The sequence below is a fragment of the Peromyscus maniculatus genome, chromosome 21, assembly GCF_049852395.1.
Source record: "Peromyscus maniculatus bairdii isolate BWxNUB_F1_BW_parent chromosome 21, HU_Pman_BW_mat_3.1, whole genome shotgun sequence".
Taxonomy (NCBI): Eukaryota; Metazoa; Chordata; class Mammalia; order Rodentia; family Cricetidae; genus Peromyscus; species Peromyscus maniculatus.
In genome coordinates, this window is record NC_134872.1 from 12501493 (window position 1) to 12525943 (window position 24451).

The 24451-nt window shown below is 46.1% G+C and overlaps 2 protein-coding genes across 38 annotated transcripts in view; both read left to right on the plus strand.

Annotated features, from left to right (window-relative positions):
• The window catches only part of Pcnt (pericentrin), a 103921-nt gene extending 89244 nt beyond the window's left edge, over nt 1-14677 (plus strand). For all 31 annotated transcript variants that reach the window (XM_076558589.1, XM_076558602.1, XM_042266015.2 and 28 more), the window contains 6 exons: nt 8857-8976; nt 9690-9922; nt 10833-10909; nt 11665-11806; nt 12744-12871; nt 14264-14677. In XM_076558589.1, the coding sequence (XP_076414704.1) occupies nt 8857-8976; nt 9690-9922; nt 10833-10909; nt 11665-11806; nt 12744-12871; nt 14264-14304 (741 nt within the window). In that variant the 3' untranslated portion in view covers nt 14305-14677. The remainder of the gene's footprint in view (nt 1-8856; nt 8977-9689; nt 9923-10832; nt 10910-11664; nt 11807-12743; nt 12872-14263) is intronic.
• An 8247-nt stretch (nt 14678-22924) lies between these two features.
• The window catches only part of Dip2a (disco interacting protein 2 homolog A), an 88714-nt gene continuing 87187 nt past the window's right edge, over nt 22925-24451 (plus strand). For 4 of the 7 annotated variants that reach the window (XR_013046913.1, XM_006992552.4, XM_015986211.3 and 1 more), the window contains exon 1: nt 22946-23149. Coding sequence is in view for 6 of the 7 variants with exons in the window: in XM_006992552.4 (XP_006992614.3) it covers nt 23059-23149 (91 nt within the window). In the remaining variant the exon portion in view is untranslated. Of the gene's footprint in view, nt 23150-24451 lie in introns of all 7 variants that reach the window. The other 3 variants (XM_015986214.3, XM_042266267.2, XM_042266269.2) reach the window with 3 other exon arrangements.

The following is a 24451-nucleotide window of genomic DNA, read 5'->3' on the forward strand; positions in this document are numbered from 1 at the left end:
GATGTTTTTATGTAGCAGTAGCTGAAAATAGACAAGAAATTAGTTAATCTTTTGTACTATCATGGGCTGAGACAATGGAAGGCCCAGATGCTCTGTGCTTGTCTCCTTGGCCTAACTAGGGAGATGATCATGCCCTGCTCATGAGCTGCCTGCCCTCCCCCTTGTCCGTCTCATGGCCTGCTCATGAGCTGCCTGCCCTTCCCCTTGTCCGTCTCATGTCCTGTTCATGAGCTGCCTGCCCTTCTCCATGTCCATCTCATGCCCTGTTTATGAGCTGCCTGCCCTTCTCCTTGTCCATCTTTGGCTCTTGCTGGTTGTTGACCTTGGCTGTCTGCTAGCTGTTTGTTCCTTCCTCCAACCTTGGAGATGTCTCAAGGCCATTAATATGCTAAACCCTCCTCATTCTTAGAACTACTAAGAAGTAGGTGCAGTTTTTCATAGTTAACTTTGATGATGTAATGGTCTGGGATCTCTTTCTTGAAGTAGATGGAGGCAGATGCCACCTTTACTTACAGTTTTTTTATTATTTTTATGTGTTTGGGTGTTTTGCCTGCCTCTGTGTCCGTGTACCACTTTTATGCTTGGTGACCTTGAGGCCAGAAGAGGTCATTAGATCCCCTGCAGCTGGAATTACAGACAGTTGTAAGCTACCACATGGGTGCTGGGAATCCAGTGTTTTTAACTGCTGAGCCATTGCTCCAGCTCCCCTTGCCTACAGTTTAATCTATCACAGTTAGCTGCATTAGATGTAGCAATATTGTGCATTGGTTCCTCAGAGAAGGGAGTTTGGGAAGACCAGCTGGCCTGCATGCCTTACCCAGAGCCCTTCCCTTCCTCTACCTGTTGAATCTGGTTATCTCATGCGCTGCCATAAGCCTTCTTTTTCATCATCCCCCCACCCCCTCCCCCAGTGTTTTAGGCTTTGCTGTAACATAAAGAACTCTAATCTTTCTTATAGCCTGTTCTCATTTCAACATTTTACCATGGGCCCCTTTACCTTACGACCCACGGAGAGCTAGGTACTGTGTCAACTCCTTTCTCAGATGTGTGAAATGTTCTCCTGGTCTGTGCTGTGTGCTTCTTTGAATGATTTCCTTTGTAAGGCAAAAGTTTCTGAATTTTGAGCCCAATATATTAATTTGTTTTTTCTGGAAAATTTTAGTTTTAGGTCTGACTCACCGAGTTAGCTGTCAGTGAATGGAACGTAACAACGCCCCCTGCTTGCAGTCAGGCCTGGAGCAGGCTGGGTTCACAAGTTCAGACTCTCCTAACTGTGTCCAGGCTGGAACTGGCTCCTGGCAGAGAGTATGGCAGCAGCACAGGTCATGGGAGTTTTATCATAGCAACCAGAACTGATGGGAACTCTTGGGTACAAACTGTCCTGTTGTGCCTGCTGAAGTAGCTTTATGTTATTTGTGTGCACACAGGGCCAGTGAAAGGCTGCCACAAGTGTGCAGAGCTCTGGACAGACAGACAGACAGATAGACTTGTTGGATTGCACAGTGAAAGAGGAAGTGCGAGAAGATTGCCCTCGGGATTTGCAGGAAATGTACTTGTTAGTGGTTCACTATGTGTGAGCTTCTGCCTTAGGTAGGGAACTCACTTCTCCAGCCCCAATACTCAGCCTGAGACTTAGCCTCCAAGACCCCAAGTTTCAGCTACAGACTGAAATAAATTCCTGATGCTGTTTCCGCTCTCCAGGATTCATTGTCCTGAGACCTGTGACTCCAGCCTCCAAGGCCTTCTGCTCTTTTTCCAGTTCTGTTCTTCAAGTTGTTTGGCAGTTCTAGTTCAGTATAAACTTCTATATAAAACTAGAGTCTTGCTGGTTTTCTTTTTTAATTTAGATTACATTAGATCTATAGATGAGTGTGTAAAGAATTGTGTGAGACTGTAAGATACAATTATTTTGTAAAGCAGTCTGACATTTTCTCAAGGTCTCTCAATAATTCCACTTTCAGGTATTTACCCATGAGAAAAAAACTGAAAAATGAGTATATTAAAACTGTATATAAAGCTTTACAGTATCATTCTTTATCCAAAGGGTAGAAGTAATTCAAATGTCCATCAGCTGATGAACAGATAAAGATTTATCAGAGCTAAAGTTATAACTCAGTGATAGTTTGCCTATCAAATACGAGGTCCTGTATTGCATGACTTTTCCTGGAGAGATGTCAACAAATATCTGCTCCATCCTAGATAGGGAAGAGATTTTGACAGATCAAAGAAAGAGTTCTGAACAAGTCTAGCTTGGTGACCAGTGAGTTTATTGGGGTTAGTTATGGGAGCCTGGCTGGTGACTCAAAAGCAGCTGCCTCTCCAGGAAGCTCCCCACCAAAGCTGTGGCCCTGGAACTCCTTGCACACTTAGAGACAGCGCCACTTACTGACAGTGTGAGCTCCTCTCCCCGGCCGTTGTCTGCTGATTGTTATGACCTTGGGAAGGGACTTGTGAGTCTTGTAACTTTCTGAACTTCCTGAGTCTTCTAAGTTGCATAACCAACCCTTTCTCTAACTGGGAGGGAATGCTAGAATTCGGAAGAAATGGCTGCACAGTATATTCTACCCCTTCTTCCTATTCTTACATTCTTATGTCTTTTCTTCTCATTGGCGGGAGTAATACAGATGTGTGAATTTTCTTTTCATTCATTGCTGTGTTTTGGGGCCACTATGCCACATCAGCAGCCACTTGTTCTTGGGAGCTTGACCAGTTATGAATCTCTGCAGTTCCCACCCACTGCAAAATAATTTTTTCCTTCATGACTGAGGCTGGCAACAATGATCTGTGGGCATTTACATAAACGTTGAAGGCAAGTTGACAGGCACATCGTGTCTGTTTAACAAAATAATGGCAGTGACCTTCCTTCCCAGTGGGGCCTTTGACTTCAGCCACAGATTTTCGCCCTAACTAGATATGCGTGCCTTCCCGTGGAACAGGCTTTAAATCCAACTGGAAAGCAATTGGCTGTACACACAACAGTCATGTCACTTTTGCACTAACAAGCACATCTTGCTTGGCATGTTGGTAGCATGCAAGATCTGTTACTGGGTGGGACTAAGCACCAATTCTCCCCCAGCGTCCTTTATAGCATCTCTGGCACTTGAGAAGCTAGCCAGCAGGAAGAGGCAGTTCAGTGCCAGCCTAGTATTTCCATGGCCTACAACCAGAGTAGAGGGTGTCTTCATGAACAGGGTCTTACCATCTGGTTCTGGCATGCAACCAGATGTAATGGCAGTAGCCTATATGGGTTTTTGCCTTCTAGGCCAACAACTCATAGGGAAATAGCCCACCACTAATGCTGGGATTTTCATTCAACAACTTTTGGCTTATGGTAGTTCCTTGTCCAACTTATAACTTACTGCTATTTTTCTGTCCTTCTAAATATTTTTCCAAAACTGCATAATAGTAAAAGTTAGCATTATACAATGAAACTTTTTAACAAGAGGCAGGATCTCTGAAGGCCTGTGGCTATCTATGCCAGATTAAATAAATGCCAATTATTTTTGAGGGCAAAGGGGATATTAAAAGACAACCATTAGCAAGGTCTGATACAGCCTGGGAAGATTCCATCACTTGTATCAGTTATTTATATTTAAAAAAAAAAAAAAAAGCCATGTTTGGCATAGCAACGCTGAGGGCAGGCTCTACCTTATTTAGCTCTGAACTCCAGACCTCTGTGCCTCTTGTTGCGGTGCCTGGGATTTCAAGTGCGTTGCCAAGTAGTAATGGCCCTGGTCTGTCCTGTCTTGGTCCCTAGTCAGTCTTTCTCTGTTAAAAAGAACGTTAGCTGTGGATGGTTTTTTGAATGCCCTTTATTGACTTAACAGTGATCCTTTTTGTTTGTTTCTTCCTTTAAGAAAGTATTTCCCCTCTGTTTTATTTTTTATTTAGGGTACGTGACAGCAGGTTTTCGTATGGCTGTGTTGTGTTCTCTTTGGCTGCTCCTCCCGACCTTCTCCAACACCCTCATCTCCCACCTGTCTTCCCTTCATCCCGCTTCCCTCCTAGCTTAAACCTTCCTTCCCACAGCACCCCCTTTACTGGCTTTTCACCTCCATTCTGTCTCTTCCCTTGTTTAAGGCAAGGTCCCCCTGTGTTCCTTCCTGATTTCCTGGCTTCCACAGGTACTCTCTGTTAAACAAATAGAACTAAAGAGTTGGAGCTAGAATCCACCACGAGACAATAGACTGTGCTTGTCCTCTGCCCTGGGTTACCTCACTCAGTACAGTTTTTTCCAGTTCCAGCCATTTCCCCGCAAACTTCATAATTTCACTTTTCTTTAAAGCCGAATAAAACTCCATTGTGTGTATATATGTCCCCCACTTTTGTTATCTGCTCCTCAGCGGATGGCCACCTGGCCGTTTGCCAGCTGTTGTGACTAGAGCAGCAGTGAATGTGGATGTGCAGGTATCTGTAGTACATGATGCCCAGGAGTGTAGAGCTGGGGCAAATGGTATGTTTTGTTTTTTAATAAACCTCCACACTAGCCAGGTGGTGGTGGTCACACCTTTGATCTCAGCCTGCAGAGGCTGAGGCAGGTGGATCTCCGAATTCAAGGCCAGCCTGGTCTACTGAGTGAGTTCTGGGACAGCCAGAGCTACACAGAGAAACCCTGTCTCAAATAAACCGAACCAAACAACAAACCCCTCCACACTGATGTTCAAAGTAGCTGTACTGGTGCACACTCCCGCCACCATCGTGTAGGGTCCCGTTTTCCCACATCCAGTACTTGTTGTTTTGGTATTCTTGATGGTAGTCACTCGGATTGGGGTGAGATGGAATCTTAAATGGTTTTTATCTGCATTTCCCTGAGGCTAAGGATGTGGAACAGTTTTAAAAGTGTTTCCTAGCCATTTCTAGTTCTTTTTTGAGAATTTTTTGTTTAGTTCCTAGCCAATCAGTGTTTTGTTTTCTTGGTGTTTAGCTTTTGGGGTTCTGTGTCTCTTATGGACTCTGATCTTCTTGGATCTGCAGCTGGCAGAGATTCTGCTTTCTCTTCTCTTGATTGACAGTTCCCGTTGTAATACAGAAACGTTGATTTCACGAGATCCTCTTTGTCTGTTGTTCGTTTTGTTTTGTTCTTTTTCCTGTGCTACCGGGTGCCAGTGAGAACAGCATTACCTACCTATACCTGTGTGTTGAAGTGTGCGCCTACTTGTTCCTCTAGCAGCTTTAGAGTATCAGGTCTTACGTGGAGGACTTTGATGCGTTTGGAGTTAAGTTTCAGGCAAAGTGAGAGATAGTGACCTAGTTTTATTCTTCTGCATGCTGATATTATTCCAGATTAACCAGTACCATTTGTTGAAGATGCTGTCGTTTCTCCATTGTACACTTTTGGAATCTTTGTAAACAAAACAAAACAAGCCAAGGAGCTGTCATAGCTGTAATTGCATGGCCTTGTATCTGGGTCCTCCGTTCTGTTCCATCAATCTGAGCATCTGGTTTTGTCCCAGTGCTACTGTTACAGAAATAATATGGCTTCCCAGTGAGGAATCAGAGATGGAGGAAAAGCTCTTTATTAGTGCTTGTCCTGCTGGGGCTAAGGCTCAAAGAGAAGCTGGCCCTGGATACAAGATTTTACTAAGTTAGATACATTTTAGGTTTATGCAGTCCACAAATATCAACACACCATCCTTAAGCCTCTTTCAGGTCTAGGCCCAGGTTATACTTTGAAAGATGTAAATAGAGTTGGGCTGCTTTAGCAGATAGGAGATTTACACAGCATAATTAAGTACACCAGTGTTGGTTTTTTCGAATAGTTGTTATCCGGTCATCTTGACCACATGGCAGAATTATGTTTTTTCTGATAAGAGCTCATAGGATTTAATTGTAGACCAGGACTTAGTTGTGCTGCCCTTGAGCTACCCTTTAGAGGTATGTCTTTAGTTATGGGAACAGGGCCTAATAGCTGGTTGTATGTCAGGGCTGTTTCCGTTGTTACAGGAGTGGAGCCTAATAGCTGGTTAATCCTGGTGAATAAACATTTACATCCTAGCATCCTAAACTTCTCTTATTGCTAACAGGCCTGGTTAGAATACTACTTATCTTTGGGGGATTTTGAAAGCAGCATTCTGTTGCAAAATTGTACTTTGAATCACTTCATGTCTCCTAAGCAAGTTTATTAGTCAAGGCTTTATACTCTTCCACATCACTGTTATTTTTATTGCTGTGATTCTGTAATGTAATTGGAAGTCAGGTGTGGTGATAGTTCCTGCTGTCTTCTTGTTGTTCAAGGTTGAAATTGTTCTCTCCTGAATCTGTGACGAGTGACACTGGGATTGTGATTGCAGCTGCATTGACTCCAGATTGCTTTTGGTAGAAAGGCCAGTTTCACAGCAGAATGAAAAATGAAATGAAAGAAGGAGGATGTGACTAGTCCCAAAGTGTGGAGAAGAAAGCTTTTTATTGTAGATATAAGGGGAAAACAGGCAGATGGAGGAGTCCAGGCTGAACCTGGCCAGCAGACTAAACTGGACCATGAGAGAAGAGAAAGGGAGGAAGAGCAGGAGAGGAGCTGCTGCCCAAGAGAGTGGTGTAGCCAAAAGGGCCGAGTTATACATGGATCAGGTGGGGGGTGGGGGTGTCTAGGGTGAGGGCGGGGGGAGGAGTGCTGGGAGGAGCCACAGGTAGAGAGCAAGACTTGTCCTGGGTTTGAGACCTAGCAACAATATTAATTCTTAGAATCCACAACTTTGTGTTAGGTCTCGAGTCCACTGTTGTCAGAGACATGTTTTGAGGAATTTAAACTCCTTTAAGCTGACCCAGTGTTTGTTCTTTCTTGCTGAGTGTCTCAGGCAAGTAGCCAGCTTGGGATGGAGGAGTGCTCCACACTGTCCCTCCAACAAACACAGGTAGTGTTGCTTAATTTGTCCACAGCCATACTGAATTTATTCCTGCTCTGTTCTGTCAGTAGTAGAGCCGTGGATAATCCTGTTTCTTCTTTCAGTTGCTGCTCTCGGGTTTTGTTGGTAGATGGAGGTAAAGGAAAGTCTGTTCTCCTTTGTGCCTGACCGCCCCAGACCCAGTCCTGGTGGATGTGAGGAACTGGGAAGTGCCTGGGAGCTGAGAGAGAGCAGCAGTCCAGAGCCTCTCGCTTCTCCGCAGTGTGTGTTCTAAGGCTCCTTGTTTCAAGTGCCCCCCTGAACTTTTGTTACTCCCAAAAGTTACATCCATTGGACAGTGATGAAACCCACTGAGCTTTTGTGGGTTCTGGCCACAGTTAGTGCTAACACCTGGTCGTGGTCGTGGAGGTTAGCACAGAGATTTGGAAATGGTATCTTTACCGAGTAAACTGAAGAGGGGCTTCTAGTAGTGACTGTGACATTTCATACAGATCTTTCTGTCTTTTCCTTTTCCTCATCCAGGCCTGCCGTGGCCTCTGCTTCTCCCCCTGGAGAGCCATGTGTTGGCATGATGATGACTAGCTGCCTTTGATTCCTGTCCCTTGACACCTGGGCAGGTCCCAGACATCAACTTTGGGGGCACCTCAGTCCCATCACCTTGGAGTCACCTTCCAAGTCTGTGCTCCCACAGTAGAAACTTGGAGGCCCTTGGCATATGGTGGCTATACAGGTTCCCCCATTGCTCAAAGAACAAAGCAAAAGTAATTTGGCAAGGTGACTCCTCTTTTTGTAAAAAGGATGTGTGTGCCAGAATCCAAACTGGGCTAGCAAACACTTTAGCCAAAATGGTCTCTGTCTTCTATTCCTGATGTAGGTGGTAACTGTGTCTCATCCCATTGGTGGGAGTGCATCTTCACAATCTCACAATTGGCTGATTGATATGCAAAGTGGAAGGGGAGGGCCCTTGTTGGGCTAACTACTTTTGATAGAAAAAAGCAACCAAATAAAATTTCTCACATTGTTCCATTCAGTTAGGCTTTTCTTGTGTGGTTTGAGGAGCTAGAACAGAACTGTGTATTTGTTTTTGTTAGCAATCGGCATTTCTAGAATGAGGAACCATTAAGATGATTTAAGATTTAAAGCTTTGAATTAGTAGATATTTTGCAAATATTTCTGGCTTGTTCTTATTAACATGCACCTTTTGTGCAATGATATTTCAGTAAATGAATGGTAATTACCGCACAAGTGTTAACATTGTAACGTGACTTGAACACTACTGAAAATGATGCCCCGTGTGACAAGGGACAGCATAGAGCATGTGGTCATCGGCTGGCGAAGCCTCATTGGATCCTGGCCCCGAGACATTTTTCCCAGCCTACGCTCATCTGCGATAGGCCACCCCACAGTAGTGCTGGCTATGGTAGAATGGGGTGCTCGGGTGTGACCTGTTTCTTTCAGATCGGGGGGAGCAGCTGCTGCCGTCTCCTCCGTTATCCTCCTCGGAGAATCTCCCCCAGGATGCTATTTAAGAACAAGTCGGTAGACGGCTGGGGAGGTGGCCCAGGAGAGGCGCTTGCTTCACAAGCGTGAGGTCCTGAGCTCTGTCCCCAGCCAGATGTGAGCTGGGCATGGTGGCACGCCTTTAATCCCAGCACTCAGGAGGCAGAGGCAGGCGGTTTTGAGGCCAGCCATTCTACATACATGTTCCAGGCTAGCAAGAGCTGCAGAGTGAGACCATATCTCAAAACTAGCAAACCAAAAGACAGATTATAGTGGCACATGCACTTGTAATCCGTGTGCCAGGGAAACAGAAACTGGTGGATCTCTGGGGCTCCCTGGCCAACTAGCCTAGCCTAATGTGTAACTAGCCCAGACCCCAGTGAGAGACCCTGTCCTTTAAAAATAGCTGACAGCTCCTGAGGAACAACACTGAAGGTTTACTTCTGACCTACAACCCCTGAGAAGAAAAGCTCTATATTGCCAGCTGTATGGTTTGTTTGTTTTTTTTCTACAGAGGCAAAGCAAGTCTTCATGGAAGCAAGATGGGACGGTTTTGCAGAGTTCTCTAAGGCACTCAGATCCCGAGTGGCACACATCAACTACAAGTGTGGAAACAAACACCTGCAATACGAAGGTAAGCCTTGCAGGGTTGGGTTCAGAGTGCCAGCCATGTCTTAAACCAGGGCTCATTAACTAACTGCAGGAGAAGGGTCGTCTTAACCACAGGGTGCTTGTTGTTTGCTTGGTGCATCTGTTGATACATACATCAAACATACTTCACACAGGAGAAGACCCGCTGCCCTAGTTGTCAGATCACTGTGAGAAAGGAAGTTAGCACAAAGTGGATCTAAAGCTTGGTTTGCTTGTGTGCAGATACCATGTTTTCTCTAATGGCCGAACGAATGTGTAATGCTCAAGTCATCAGGAGGTGATTTCTATAGGTTAAGAAACTTTCCTGTGGTTTGCTCCTGAGGGCAAAGTGCTTGTCAGGGTTTGGATCCAAGCTCTGTAGTTTCACGGTTTTCCCCATCACCCATATCATCTGTGGAACCCATTGTGATATCCCCCCCCACCCCCCCACATAGCTAGTATAGACTGTACTTGTACTAGATAGTGGTCTTCATGGGGGCTCATTTGAGAGTGTTCTGGAGAAGATACTTCTTTCTAGATTTTGTCTGGGGCTCTTCAAGAGGAGGTTACAGATGTGCATGGGTGACTGATAGTTTGTGAATTATAAGCCGGTTTGATTTCTTTTTGTGATGAACATCTAACTGTACCAGTATACCGAGCAGGGTCTATCAGGACTGTGTCTTTGTTTCTTCTGATTCTAATCTGTCTTCATTTTAGATGGAAAAACTGTACCTGCACTATCTGAGAGCAGAGAGCTTTAGAAAAGCTCTGATTTATCAAAAGAAGTATCTCCTGCTGCTGATTGGCGGATTCCAGGACTCTGAACAGGAAACGCTCTCTATGATTGCTCATTTGGGGGTATTTCCTTCCAAAGTAGATAAGAAAATTACTACATCACGTCCTTTTACAAAGTTCCGCACTGCTGTGAGGGTAGTCATCGCAGTATTGAGGTAAATGCCCTGTCTCTAAGCCAGGTAGCAATGAATATATGCTTGCTTCTCTAGTGGCCTTATTCCTTGAAACTACAGTGTTTTCTCTTTCAAAATCAGTGGCACTCGTGGCCTTAAATATCACATTTGCTTTAAGAAGTCCTGCTGTAGGGGCTGGAGAGATGGCTCCAACCATTTGTCACCCTAGTTCACGGGATCCCATGCTTTCTTCTGACCTCCATGGCATCAGGCATGCATATGGTGCACATACATATATGCAGGCAAAATATACATACAAATAAGCGAATTCATGCTGTGCCTGTGTATGGTGCCACAGGCCTGTCATCCCAGCACTCAGGTGGCAGAGACAGGGATCAAAAGTCCTAGGCTAGCCTGAACTATCGATGAGACCCAGCATCAGAATGCCTGAGAAAAAATTTCTAGGGCCTGGTGGTCTTTTTTGGAATAATCTATGGTTTGCCACACCACAAAGAAGAAAGTTCCAGTCACACCACTTGTTGGGAGAGCCATGCTAAAAGGAGTGTGAAGCACCCATGTACTGTCACCCTGCCTGTGCCTTCCCTACACTATTAGTGCTGGTCTGTTGATGGCCCAACCAGGCAGAAGCAGTGTTTTCCCAGTTTCTGGTGATGCACCCAGGCTTGCAGTTTTTTAGTGTGTTAGGCTGCAGGTAAGCTGTGGTGGGTGCTTGCAGAACCAGCTGGTTGTCAAGAGTGGGGTTGTGGGGGACTTCTTTAGATGGTGATGGAGCGTAGCAGTTCCTGCATGATAGGAAAGGACAGCTAGCTCTCAGCTGACTCAGCGGTGGGCAGAGGGCAAGTTCTGGTGGTTGGGTGACATCAGGAGTGCCACTGCTTCCTGCATTCCTGTCGTCTCTTGTTTAAATGTATCTTGTCACCTTTTTATATAGGTTGCGATTTTTGGTTAAGAAATGGCAAGAAGTGGATCGGAAAGGAGCGCTGCTACATGGCAGAAGCACCCGCCAAGGTGGGCCTTGGGTGTCACCGCCCTTCCTGCTGCTGGTGGCATTTTCTTGAGCGTTTTGGTTTGGGGGTGTGATAAAGCACAGTAAGAAAGCCAGGAAATACAGCAGTGCAGCCACCCTAGAGCACTGAGAACAGCCCTGGCGGCCAAGGTCGGCCAGGGAGCGCGAGCTGAGCAGTGATTCTGGAGAGTGCAGAACACACCGGTCCTTGTTGCTCCAGAGTCGCCTGGAGTTCTGCTTTATGGAGCTGTGCCTACCTGTGTGAGCACCCGTGGTTGTTTTAGCCACATCTGGAACTGCTGCTGCTGCCTACTCATAGGAAATGTAACAGTGGCTTCCTGGACTCTCGGGTCAGTGACAGCAAGATGCTTTGCTGGCTCTTTGTCTAGTCTCTAGCGGTGGCAGATTGTGAATGGCCTTCCTACTTGGAGGACATGGAGGGTGTAGGCTCTCTACCCTCTGGGCCACTAAGTCACCACTGGCTGCCATCCTGACAGTGGCTTCAGTTCAGGTCAGCAGGCATGCTTGCCTCTATTTTTCCGGAGCTGTGGGCTGACATGCAGTGCTGGCAGTCAGGGCCAGTGTTATCCAAGTTAATGTAGGTCACCAAAACTTAAAATATCACAACTTGGTATGTTTTGAAATCACCATGCAGAGTCTTAAAGTTGTTTGTATAAGCTTAGATTTTAGTGGATGGCTCCTCCTAAAATGTGCATTTCTTTCCCTAACAATTTGTTGTTTGATCATTCTTGAGAAGGACATCGAATGTCCCGGAGACAGCATTCTCCATCAGAAAACAGAGCGTCTCTGCCAACCAGAGAAGTTTCCTCAGGTCATATCAAGGACTCTAGACACAGCCCCAGATCCTCGGCAGCAATCTCGCTGAGCAAAGTGGAAAGGTCAGTTGGGATGCTCCAGGTTTTTACCTAGACATCATGCCAATAAGATCCAGAACCCCATATGGCTGCCCAGAAAAGTGTCGTTTGGAAGTACTGTCTTTGGCTGGCTCAGGAAGGCAGGGGACACAGCAGGGAGTCTTGAAGAGCCTGGGGACCTTGTTCTGTTCAAGAAGGACTAAGGTCACCTGTGTTCAGGAAGAACTTTGGGAACTTGTCTCATGGAAAGGGAAAGGGACACAGTGTCCCTGGGGACACTGGGGCCTGGGAGAAAGGATGATCAGATGAGAGTTAGACTAGGGGGGGTTTGCTCAAGGAAGTGTAGGCCCATAGGTAGACCATCTGGGTCACCCTGTGAGGGATGCTGAGGCGTAATACAATTGGGGTAATGGGTATAATCTCAAAATTTATTGAATGAAATAATACACAATTGTTGCCACTTATTCTGACTGCAAAGTGAGATGTAGAAGTTGATTTGTTTGGTTTCATTTTGGTGCTTGTTTTATTTTGAGACACAGTCTCTTTATGTAACCCTAACTGTCCTGGAACTTACTGTATTGACCAGCCTTGAACTCAGATGTTCTGCCCTCTTACTTTTGTATCCCAAATCCTGGGGTTGCAGGAGTGTACCGCTGTACTCAGCCTTGAAAGTTGTTTGTTTGTTTATTTAAGTACTACGCAGGGCAAGAATAGATTTCAGTTGGTACAGAGCTTGCCTAGCATTTATGAGCCTCTGGAGTCTAGGCAAATAAAAACATGTTTTCTTTGTGGTAAATAATGGGCATGAAGAGACTAGCCCTAGAGGAGACCCATCCCAGATCTGGTCAGCTGATCCTAGGCCCTCATCTGTGCACTTCTGACTGTGACACCACCTGTTAATTTAATGTTTTTGTTTTGTTTTTTCCTTTCTTTTCTCCTTGATATGGTTCTTTGTTTGCAGATCACCTTCATCACCAAATTCAAGGTTAGAAAGATCTCTGACTGCTTCTCAAGATCCAGAACATTCCTTGACAGAATATATTCATCATTTAGAAATGATCCAGCAAAGACTTGGGGGGTTACCACCAGGTAAAAAGTACTTGTTAAAAATAGTATTCCTGTACCTTAGAAGCATAACAACATAGACAAAAACTGCTAGTCAATTGATAAGAGTAGTACTCCTGAGCCATCCCAGCACTAGATAGGCTCTGTCAAGAGGGTTGCCAACAGTGTGAAACCAGACTGGTCTACACAGTGAGTACTGGGCTGCTACCCAGGGCTACAGAGTTACATGCTGCCTCTAAACAAAAGTCTGTTAGTGTCAGCTGAGGCGTTTTTAGTTGGAGTGAATAGACTCATTTCACATGCACTTAGCAGTATGTGGTGGATAAGTCTGGTCCAGTCACTAGCTGGGTCTTTCTGTCCGCTTACATGGACAGGGAATGTGAGGATAATTGTGTTAATTACTTTCTCATCACTGTGTCCATTGAGAAGCAGTCGGCAGGGAAGGCATGGCGGCAGCTGGTGGGCTCTAACACCTCAAGGCCTGCCCCAGTGACCCACTTCCTCCTCCAGCACAGCTCAACCTCTAGATTCCAGACTCCCAAACCAGCACCACCAACTGAGAACCAAGTGTTTCAACACGTGCTCCTGAGGGAGACTTTTCATACTGAAACCGTAACAAACACATGACCCGGCTCCTGGCCAGTCATCTCATAATGCAAAGTGACGTCCAACCTCAAAAGTGTCCATGGTCCTAAGAGTTTGAAAAGTCCAAACCCTCTTACTGGGCTTGTCCATTAAGCTCTGCTTCCAGCACTCTGGACTTCTCTAGCCCATGGCTCCATACTCTTCCAAATTGTTCAGGCAAAGAATTTGACCAAAGGCCTTACCAACCACATGGCCATGGTTATCACAGCAGGGGCCCCACTCTCAAGCACCAATTTTCTGTGTTAGGAAATTGATCACTGACCAAATATCTTGACAAGAGGCAACTCAGGAACGATTTGTTTTGGCTCTTTAAGAAAATAGTCCGTCCCAGCAGGTGTGCCTGCTGGCTGGAGCAGCTTGAGGTGGAAGCAGGAGTGTGTGGCTGCTCTACTCGCAGGTTTGTGCAGATTAGGAAGCAGAGAAAGGACAGGAAGTGAAGACAGACTGTCAGAGCTCACTTCCTGCTTCCAGTAAACTACTTCCTTCAGCAAGGCTTCAGATCCTAAATGGTGCACCGCCTCACACTGTCACCACCTGAAGACTGAGTGTTAAAACACATGGTCTTGTGAAAGATATTTTACATTCCAATCATTACCAATTACTATTTGGCCTGTATGTAATTTATGTAATAGTTTCTTAAACCTAACCTTCCAATTTTATTATAACTCAGTATTTTTACCAAAGCTCTGAGGTGGTGGTGTTTTGAAGTTAGTAAAAATTAAAAATTCTTAACAGGTTTTGTAACAAATTTCTATTCTGCTTTAATTTTAGATTCTACTCAGAAATCCTGCCATCAGAAGAGTAAACAATGAATAAAGTCTTGTGGCTCTTAACCTGTGACAGTTGTCTCTGAGGAAAGGTGGCTTTTCTAAGGAAAGCTCATGGTGTGGTCTGGGACACTGCAGGAGTCATGCTACCAGCCCCTGGGAGCGCCGAGCATTTCCAAATCTCCACACTGCTGTATGGAGCACTTCGCTCCTCCCTCCTCCCTCCTCCAGTGAGCAGAGGCTGTGCTGTGCTCTGTGCCTGGGGTAGAGCCTCTGCCTCCAGGTCAGAAGTGGAGAGTGGTTCCAGTTGTTTATTTTCTTAACATGTGAGGACGGGAAGTTCATTTGTAAACGGACAAATAGGAAGGAAAGAATAAATTTTGGAAGGAAAGAATAAATTTTAAATACTGTTCTCTTATGGATGGTCTTGTGTTGTGTTTTTTTAGTCCATTCAGTTAATTCTTTTTTATGTCAAGCTTGTTTCTCGTGGCTGTAGCTATTATATAACTCATTCATATATATTTTTTTTTTTTTTGGTTTTTCAAGACAGGGTTTCTCTGTGTAGCTTTGCGCCTTTCCTGGAACTCGCTTTGGAGACCAGGCTGGCCTCGAACTCACAGAGATCTACCTGCCTCTGCCTCCCGAGTGCTGGGATTAAAGGCGTGCGCCACCACCGCCCGGCATTCATTCATATTTATAACATGCAGTGATTCTGGCTTAGAACCTTCACCCAGAATTGGATATAAGGTCAAGTGTATGTGTAAGTGTGTCACACAGACATCCACATATATATGGATTCAGTCACATGGCAAAGTCTTTCAAAACAGTAAATATAGTTAACGGATAATATTGTTTAAAACTTTTTCATAATATAAGAGGGGCAAAATTCATCATGATCAATTAAAGTTTGCCCAGAAATACTTTAATCAAATATGTGATGTTTTATCAGTCAGATCCTAGGCTAGAAAACAAAGCAGCTCTGTTTTTCAAAGGCAATTTAAGGTAAGTTACTCATATATTAGAGGAGCTACGACAAATGGACAAGGTAAAGCAACCCAGAGATGAGCCACCATCCTGAAGCTCGAGGAACAGTAACACTGTTCCTAGGACTCTTAAGGCCCCTATGGTAAAAGACACATGGGAAACCTCACCCGGCCCAGACATGGACAGGAGTGACAGATTGGTAGCTCTTTCTCGATTCCGGAAAAAGACAGCACATCAGCTGTCACACACACACACACACACACACACACACACACACACACACACACACATACACACACACCTGTGAATGAACAGTTTTTTTCATCTTTTCCCTCCTATCCTCCACTTGAGTGCCTGGGCACTGAAGCAGATAGAGCCTACCCTCTGGCCACTCAGGATTTGTTCTCATTTTCCTCCCTCGTTTAATCAATGGAATATAATTTAATGTGATTGCCTGATGTGAGGTATTTTCCACTAGAAGATGCTTCATCATCTGAGAGGCTGGTGAGGTTTGTGTTCAGCAATCTTGGGTGCCCAGGTGTTACACAGATCTTTTCAGGACTGGGGCCAGCTCTGAGATCTGGCAGTGACTGACTAATTTTTAAGGCCAGTGTGCTACCAACACATAGAAGAAGAGATGTAGGCAGAGTTTTTTATCAGGACCACCAGTCAGCTCTGTCCCACCAGCTGCTCCCAAACAACCACACAAAGACCTGCTATTAATTATAAATGCTCAGCTGATAGCTTAGGCTTGTTACTAACTAGCTCTTACATCTTAAATTAACCCATATTTCTTACCTACGCTCTATCACGTGGCGGTACCCTTTTTCAACATGGCATGTTCATCTCTCTGCATCTCCTGGTGACTCCACCTCCTCCTACCCCATGCTCTTTTTGTCTACAAGTCCCACCTAACTTTTTTCTGCCTAGCTATTTGCTAGTCAGCTCCCTATTAGCCGATGAGAGTAATACCAAAAGATTGTTCCACAGCAAGGAGGTGAACAGTGGGAAGCAAAAGTTCCTCCAGCATTATTCCTATCTTTAGTCTCCAGGTTCCCAGGTGTGTGTTCCTGTGGGAGCAAGGGCAGCATGAGTTGTTCACTCATAGCATAGACTACCTGCCATTATTTCAGCACTCCACACCAATAGGGTGCCATCTTCACCTCTGCTTTTTCACCATCCACAGGACCAAGTGGCCACCACACCACCATGAGTCAGTCATTCTTGGCATTTTAACCAGTCCTAAGTCTCTTGAGTAAATACCACACCAAAAGGAGTTTTCTTCCACTATCAGGACAGACAGTAACAGTCCCCCAAGGCAATTCGATAGGCATGTTACACTCATTTAATTAAAGAAGAGCAATTGCTTTGCCACTGGGGCCTGTGACCTCCTTGGTCACAGATTTCTGTCGAGCCTTATGATGCCAGATGTGAATCCCCTCCTTTGGAGAAGGCTTTAGTCCAATCAGAAAGTTGCATCTCTGTCCTTGCTACAGTAATTCCAGCTTGCCAGGCATGGCAGCATATGCCTTTAACCCCAGCATTTGGGTGACAGAGGCAGGCAGATCTCTCTGAGTTCAAGGTTTGACTGGTCTACAGAGTGAGTTCTAAAACTACATAGACCCTGTCTTAAAAACAAAAACCAAACAAAAAATTCCAGCTCAACACAAATCTTGTCATATTTGACTTTGAGTGACCCAGATAAGAACCCTTGGCTTCTGTTCTTCTGTTGGATGCTTTAGCTCTCTGTAAATTGACTTATATGCTGGTTTCAGTCACTCAGATCCACCAGAGCATCTTCTTCATAGAGGTCATGCCTACCCTGGGGTGTGAAGAGGCCACTAAGGTACCTTACCAGTCCAGGGGTGCCTACTGAATCAACTTCCCCCTCTCCTGTGAACAAATCTGAAGCCAGTTATTGGGGGTGAATGCTGGAAGATCAGAGAAGCAGAATAAGCCACAGCTTCCTCACCTCCACAGTTCCCCAGCTGATCCTGTTTCCTCAGACTGGAAGCTTCTGTGTCCTCATCTCAGTGGCTCTCAGTTGAACTGCTGCTCCAAAGCCTGAAGCTTAACTAGCCAAATGCTTCTAGTTCCTGGTTTTCACGCCTTATATACCTTTCTGCTTTCTGCCGTCAGTCCCTGGGATTAAAGGCGTGTGTCACCCTGCCTGGCTGTTTCCCATGTGGCCTTGAACTCAAAGAGATCCATGCCTCCAGAAGGCTAGGATTAAAGGTGTGAGTGCCACCATTTTCTAGCCTCTGTATCTAGTGGCTGTTCTGTTCTCTGACCCCAGATAAGTTTATTAGGGTGCACAATATTTTGGGGAACACAATACCATCACACTGTCCCCTCAGGCCCAGGGAGCTAGCTGGGCATCAAACACTCCCATTCTCCATTCCCTTTGAATACCTGTCCCCTCTCCACTGTCTTCCAGTCCCTGATTGTAGGTGGATTTTTCTTTGAGCCACCACCTCACACAAAAAGTGACACTTATTATTATTATAAAATCCTGGCCTATAGCTTAGGCTTGTCCCACTAGCTCTTACAACAAAATAACCCATTTCTATTCATCTACGTGTTGCCACGTGAGTTGTGGCTTTTACCTCTCCTCCTGCATGTCTTGCTCCCTCTGCGTCTGGCTGGCATCTCTCTGTCCAGAAGTCACTGCAATATCTCCTGTCTAGCTATTGGCCATTTAGCTTTTTATTGAAACCAATCAAAATGACATATCATTAACACAGTGTAATTAAATATCTCACAACACCCGGCATTCATGCAGACCTCAGCCAGTGATAACCAAGTGTCCCTAATGGCCTATGTGAGCCAAACCAGCAGGATTTCTATTTTCTCATAATCTGTCTTTAGGAGGGATCTGTAGTTATAGCACTCAATTCCTTTACTTTCACATCACTCAGACGAATCTCATCGGCCCCCTTGTTTTGCAAGCTGGGCTGTGATATGGTCTTTAACTTCCTGCTGAAAATGTCTCCCAACTCAAGCAGCACAGATAGTCTACTCCCTATCAGAGTTTCATACACTGAGCTTTGCTGAATCGTGGATTTTTCCTCTGTATTAAAGGTCAAACTGGAGAGCATCTTCTCTTGCTTTAGCCTCGTTTTTCTTCTCTTCACTACCTGACTTTTCCTGCGAGTTCCGAATGTTTGGATCCCAGTAGTTGCTCTCTAACACAGATATAATTTGTGCTGTCTCCCTTTTGGTATCCCAGCCATAAAGAGCAAGCTAGCACCTCTATATTCATCTCTTATCCAGTTGTCCTTAAGTTCTTGTCGGTGGCATGTCAAGATCATGGCTACACCTGAGTGGAGGTTTCTAAGTCCTCAGGCTGTTCAGCTGGCAGCGCCAAACTGTGTCTCCTGCTTCTTCTGATGATAGGGAGTGCAAGGTGTGGTAAATTTGTTACTTTGGGGTGCCCTGGAACACCCCTGATTACTAGCCCTAAGATCAGTTAGGATACAGCAAGCCTTTCAGTTCTTGCAGGGTTTATCTCTGAAACAACTGTGTATCATTAGCTTCCAGCACCTTCTCCATGTTACCCATCTGACTGGGTAATGTCTTCTTCACAAGTGAAGGATTTCATTGCCAGGGTATTGCGGTTCATCTTGGAAGATTCCTTACATGACAGTGAACTCTACTGCTCAGTTTTACATTCTAGCTTGCTTCATTAAACATTCTCATTATCCAACCTCATACAGTCCTCAGATTCTACCAGTATACACATGTTGGCTGTGTATTACGATTTGTGGGTTGAACTGTACCCCTACCCCAACCAAAGGGATATTTAAATCCTAATTTCAAACGACTATGAATATGACCTTATTTGAAATTGGGTCTTTGCAAATGACCAAGTTAACATGAACTAATTAGAGTGTTCTCATTTAGGTATGAATGGTGTCTACTGACAATTGGACACACTGCCACATAAGATCACCATGTGGACATGGGGGCAGAGATTGGGGTAAAACATCTACAAGGCAAGAAACATAAAATATTAATAGTAGCCACTATAAGCTGGGAGACAGCTATGGAACAGATTGTCCTTTGCAGGCTCAGATGGAACCAACCCTTTCCAACACCTTGATCTTAAGACTTCTGACCTCCAGAATTCTGGTATGGTAAACTGTGTTGAGCTGGCTCAGTTTCCAGTAGCTAGTGATTGAATGCACAGCTTTTTGGAGAGAGAGGTGGGACTACAGAGTCCTTTTTAATCTCATTATATTTATCTGAATTATGCTCAGAAGTAATCATAATTCTGTGACTAGTATCTAGTAGGTGGGTGTATTAGTAAGGTTTATCTAGAGGAACAGAACCAGTAGAAGGTATATTGGAAGAGGATTTACTAGAATGGCTTATACAATACAATACACTTATTTGGGCAACCAAACTGGCTGTCTGCATGCTGGAGAGACCAAGACCCAATAGATGCTCAGTCCATGAAGCTAGATGCCTCAGCGTTCTGATCTGGTGCCAAAGGCCTGGAGGGTTCCAGGATGGTCACTGGTCATTAGTCCATTTTGGAAGAAGGACCTAGTTCTGATGTCAGTGATGGATGAGAAGAGCTGCAGCAGCAACAGCAGCATGTCTGGGCCACCACTGTAAGGCGGAGCCCACTCCGGAGCAAGATTTTGCTCTCCTGAAAATGCCCTTTGGGGTGTGTCTCTCAGTTGATTCCAGATCCTGCCAAGTTGATAATCAAAATGAATCATCACCGTGGCTAAAGGCAAGAGGAGGAGTACTAGGCTTAATTAGGAAACGAGTCTGCAAGACAGGCTACAAAGGTATCCAGGCAGTTTAAGGGGTCAAAATCTTTGAAAATATATCCACGGGTATTTTCCGTGTGTCACAGGCTCGGCTTTTCCCAACCAAGGTTCCAAACTTGGTTTTAGAGAATTGTTTCATTTCAGCTTTTCAGTCTGTGTTTAGAGTTACTCAGGGATTTCCTTCTTGGCCTTTAATCATCCTGCTGCAAAAGACTGTTTTGTTTGGTTGGTTTTTTGTTTTGGGCATGCCATTTCATAGGGGTTTGGCTCTTAATTGCCTGTTGCTTGCTATCAGCTGGCCATTGTTTTTATTAAGAGGTCCAGTGGTACTGACGCATCCCATTACCTTCCTTATAGTCACTACATATGCCTGACATTTCGCCTGCTGTGTCTCCAGTTTCACTGGTTCACCTTACATCTGTCTATCCCGATGACTGAGTCCACCTCAAACCCATGTCATTGCTGGCTTTAACTGAAGTGGCATGATCTCTCCAGAAAGGGATGCTGAGATAGAGTTTGGGATATATGATATTTATCTGGTATCAACACCTGTGAAAAGAAGAAGACAGGTTCGAGAGAGGAAGGGGTAAATCAAGTACATGTTTTCTAGGCAAAATTTTGTTCAGCCTGTTGAGGAGCTGTGGAGAAAGACTGATAGAGGGACCCAGCTCTCCGTAGAGCCTTAAAGCAGTGGCTAAACACTAAAAAATAGGATAAATGGGGGGCTGGAGAGATGGCTCAGCAGTTAAGAGTGCTTGCTGCTCTTGAAGAAGCCCCAGGTTTGGTTCCTAACACCCACATGAAGGCTAAGAACAGCCTTACAGTTGAAAAGCATCACACGCCCTCGCTGGTCTCCTTGGGCACTGCATGCATGTGGCGCACAGACATGCATGCAGGCAAAACACTTGCCCATAAAGTAAGCCTTAAAAAAAATCATTGTTAAATGCTTTAAACATTGTTAAATGCTGTTTGCAATGTCCATCTCTGTGTTGAACTTTTAAGTCTTTATTGTAAACAGTTTTTGTTTCTATATGAATGAGTAAACATTGAGCTCATTGAAGGACAAGTAGATCTTTCCCTCATGTCTGGCAGCCTGGAGTGAGGGACTGTCAGCTGGGCAGCCCCCCTTCCTAGCAACCTGCTGGAATGACTTCAAGTCTGGCTGTTTTGCGTGCATTACAATCGCTAGGAAAATACTCCAGTGGTGAGATGACCTAGAGCAATTGACTCCAGGATACCTGATCTAGGAAGCCTTGCTCCAGCCACCTTAATCACAGCCACTCCGGACAGTCTGCACCAGCTCTGAGAGGCCAAATCCCTTGCTTTTCACAAGCTTCAATGAACTTCAGCAGCTATCCTCACTCAAGACGACAGAGGAGCACTTCCTTAGGAAGAAACCGGTGATTGGAGAAATGTGAAACTATTGACCAATTTTCATGCAAAGCTTGTGGCTGGTTCCTATAGGAGCCAGTGATCGGTGTACATAAATAGTCTATCGTTTGCATACCACACATCCTGGCGGCTGTATAACCAGATTAGTCAGCAGGCCATACCTTCCTATGCCATTTCCTGATGATGTAATATTAGGTCCAGTAAAAGCCTCCAAAATGGGCTTTTTGTTGCCTACCTGAGATTTTTAATGTCTGTAGAGGACTGGATGATACGGTAGACAGTGGCAAGAGGATGGCTAAAGAATGCTAGAAAGAAGTGTCTATGCGGTGGGAGAGGGGCAGGATTGAGGGAAGCAGTGAGAGAAAGCAGGCATCTTTGACTGGGCGAGTTTCTGGGAGCTGCCAAGACATGAAGACAAAGAGTCTTCATACTCAAGGCTTGGTAAAACAACACGAGTAGCTGTAAAGGCCAAGGGTCCTAAAGCCCAAGGTTTAGAGAGTTCTAACACCAGCTGGTGCTGACCTCTGTTGTAGCTGTGATGATTTCATTAGCTGCTGGCCACTGGCGATTGGAACCCAGAGCATCTAACCTCTAACTGGGGCACCTAGAGTCACGTCTCAGGCTCTGAAGCCTTGAGCTTTTAAGTTTCCAGTTCTCAGGGCTTGAAGCCCCAAGTCTGTCAGCCTGGCTCATAAATCTTCAACACTGTAGGGCCCGCTGCTACCACGAGAGGAGAGAGAGCCTACTCACCTACTTGCAATTGCCACCGGAGGAGAACTAAAGGAGCTGGCTAGATCTTTGTAACAAAAGTACAGCTCTTGAGACGTTTAGTTTGGACTCAAAGACCAGACTTTTGTTCTCCTACCCTACTCATTTAGGCGATGAGGTCTGCACCAGGGTAGGAACTCTGGCAAAGAACTGGAATGATACCCACTGCAGGTCACCGGTCTGCCCTTGCACCATTTATATATGCCCTCAGCTCTGGGCACAGCTCTTTCAAAAATTCCACTAAGGTTCCAACATGTCACGTCTATGCTTCCACGTCCCAAGGTCATCTCAAGGTCTGAGACACTGCTGGAGATCCTTCTTGGTCAATGTCAGAGTGCTTCCAGGGTTATTGTGAAAAGCCATAAACCAACACACTTTAAGACAGGAGAAAAATGCCAGAAGGAGTTTGCTGACATCATATAGCAGGAACGCCGATAGAGTTAAGCGTGCCAGCAGGATTCCTTAGGAAGAGGCTGGGGAACCCGCAGGAGGGGTCACCTGGGCGACATTGAAGTCAGTTTACTGTAGGGATCGCGCGTATCCGGAGCCGCTTCTGTCCCTCTCCCCCGCCCACCGCTCCTCTGGCGCCCCCTAGAGGAGTAAAGCTCGCTACTTCTCCGACGTGGCTTATTGGCCAATGGAAGCGAGTTTTTAAGAGTTGCTGGGCGGGGCCCGGCCCGACGTACCCGCGCAAGCGTTGCCCCGCCCCTCAGCCGCGCACGCGCGTCTCCGGCGCGCTCCAGAGCCGGAGCCGCCCGCGCTCGTGCCCGCGTCTGCGAGAGGCAGCCCCGGCCGCGCCCCGCCTGCTGCCGGCTGCGGGCAGCCGCTGCGGGTCTGCAGGCCCCGGGGGGTGGGAACGTCTCAGCCACCGGCCATGGCCGACCGCGGATGCCCTCTGGAGGCGGCGCCGCTGCCCGCCGAGGTGCTCGAGAGCCTGGCGGAGCTGGAGCTGGAGCTGTCGGAAGGTGAGAGCAGCGGGACCCTCGCCCGAGACCCCGCCCAGGGACCCCCCTCTTCGGGAGCGTCACCCCGGGAACCTGCAGGGTACCCTCCACACGGGATCCCTGCCGGCCTTCCCTCGGCATCCCATGCCTGGGGGAACTCGCGCCGGTGGGCCGCTCGCTGGACACCCCGCCAGCTTCTGCAGACTGGCGGGTGCCCGGCCTCCGAAGGACACCCGGAGGGACGGACTGGGAGGTGGGCCTAGGCGGACTCTTCCGAAAGGCCATCTTACTGCCCAAGCTGTGGTCTGTGCTTTCGAAGCGGCAAGGCCATGGTCTGTGCTTCCCGAGTCTTCCTTGCAGCCTGTGGGCAGGCAGGAAGCCGGGGATGCAGGAGCCCAGCCCCACCCCTAGAACTCCAGACTGCCTCGTGAGCCTCAGTTTCTTCATCTATAAAACGAGGCTGTAAGAACACTCGCTCTGTGGATTATGAGGCTGAAGTGCGTTAGTATAGCAGATGTAAAACGCGTTAACACTGAAGAGGAGGTTCGTTCCTTTATGGAATTTTGATACATTTGTTTTACACTTTAGGGGGCAAGCAAGGGCCACAGTGCATGGTGTGTAGGGAGGTCCGAGGTCAGTTTGCACAGAGCTGGTTCTCTCTTCCCACCGTATGGGTTCCGGGAACAAAGTCAGGTTGTCAGGTTAAGAGGGGAAGTGCCCGCCGAGCCACCTCATCAGCCCTCTACATGAAAAATTTAAAAGTTAATAAGTCAAATAAGTGGTTGATAAACACGGAATAGGACGATAAGACAGCTTCAGAGATGGTGAGTGGCACCCTCGATTTGGATGCTATACCTCTCAGGAGGCCTGGGAAGAAGAGTTAAGTTCTCCATAAACTGCCTCCCCCCACCCCAAGCCATGGAGGAAATGCATGATTCTTAACTCTGCTTTTGAGACTTAAATGCATTTTGACCTTTTAGAATCTGTTTTTCCATAATATTGTTCTTTAACTTTAGATTGGTCTGCTTTGCTGAAGTTGGTTTAGTGAATTTTTGACCTACCTTCTCCCTCTCCCTCCTGCCTTTCCTCCCCCCTCCCATCTTTCTATGGGTATTTTTTCTGCATGTTTGTCTGGACATCACATGCATGCCTGGTGAGGCTAGAAGAGGGCGTCAGATCCGTGTGGGTGCTAGGAACTGAACCCAGATCCTCTGGAAGAACGGCCAGTGCCCTTAACCACCGAGCCATCTCTCCAGCCCCACTTTGAGAATTCTTTTTTTTTTTTTTTTTTTCTTTTTTTTACTTTTTTTTATCCACCTGCCT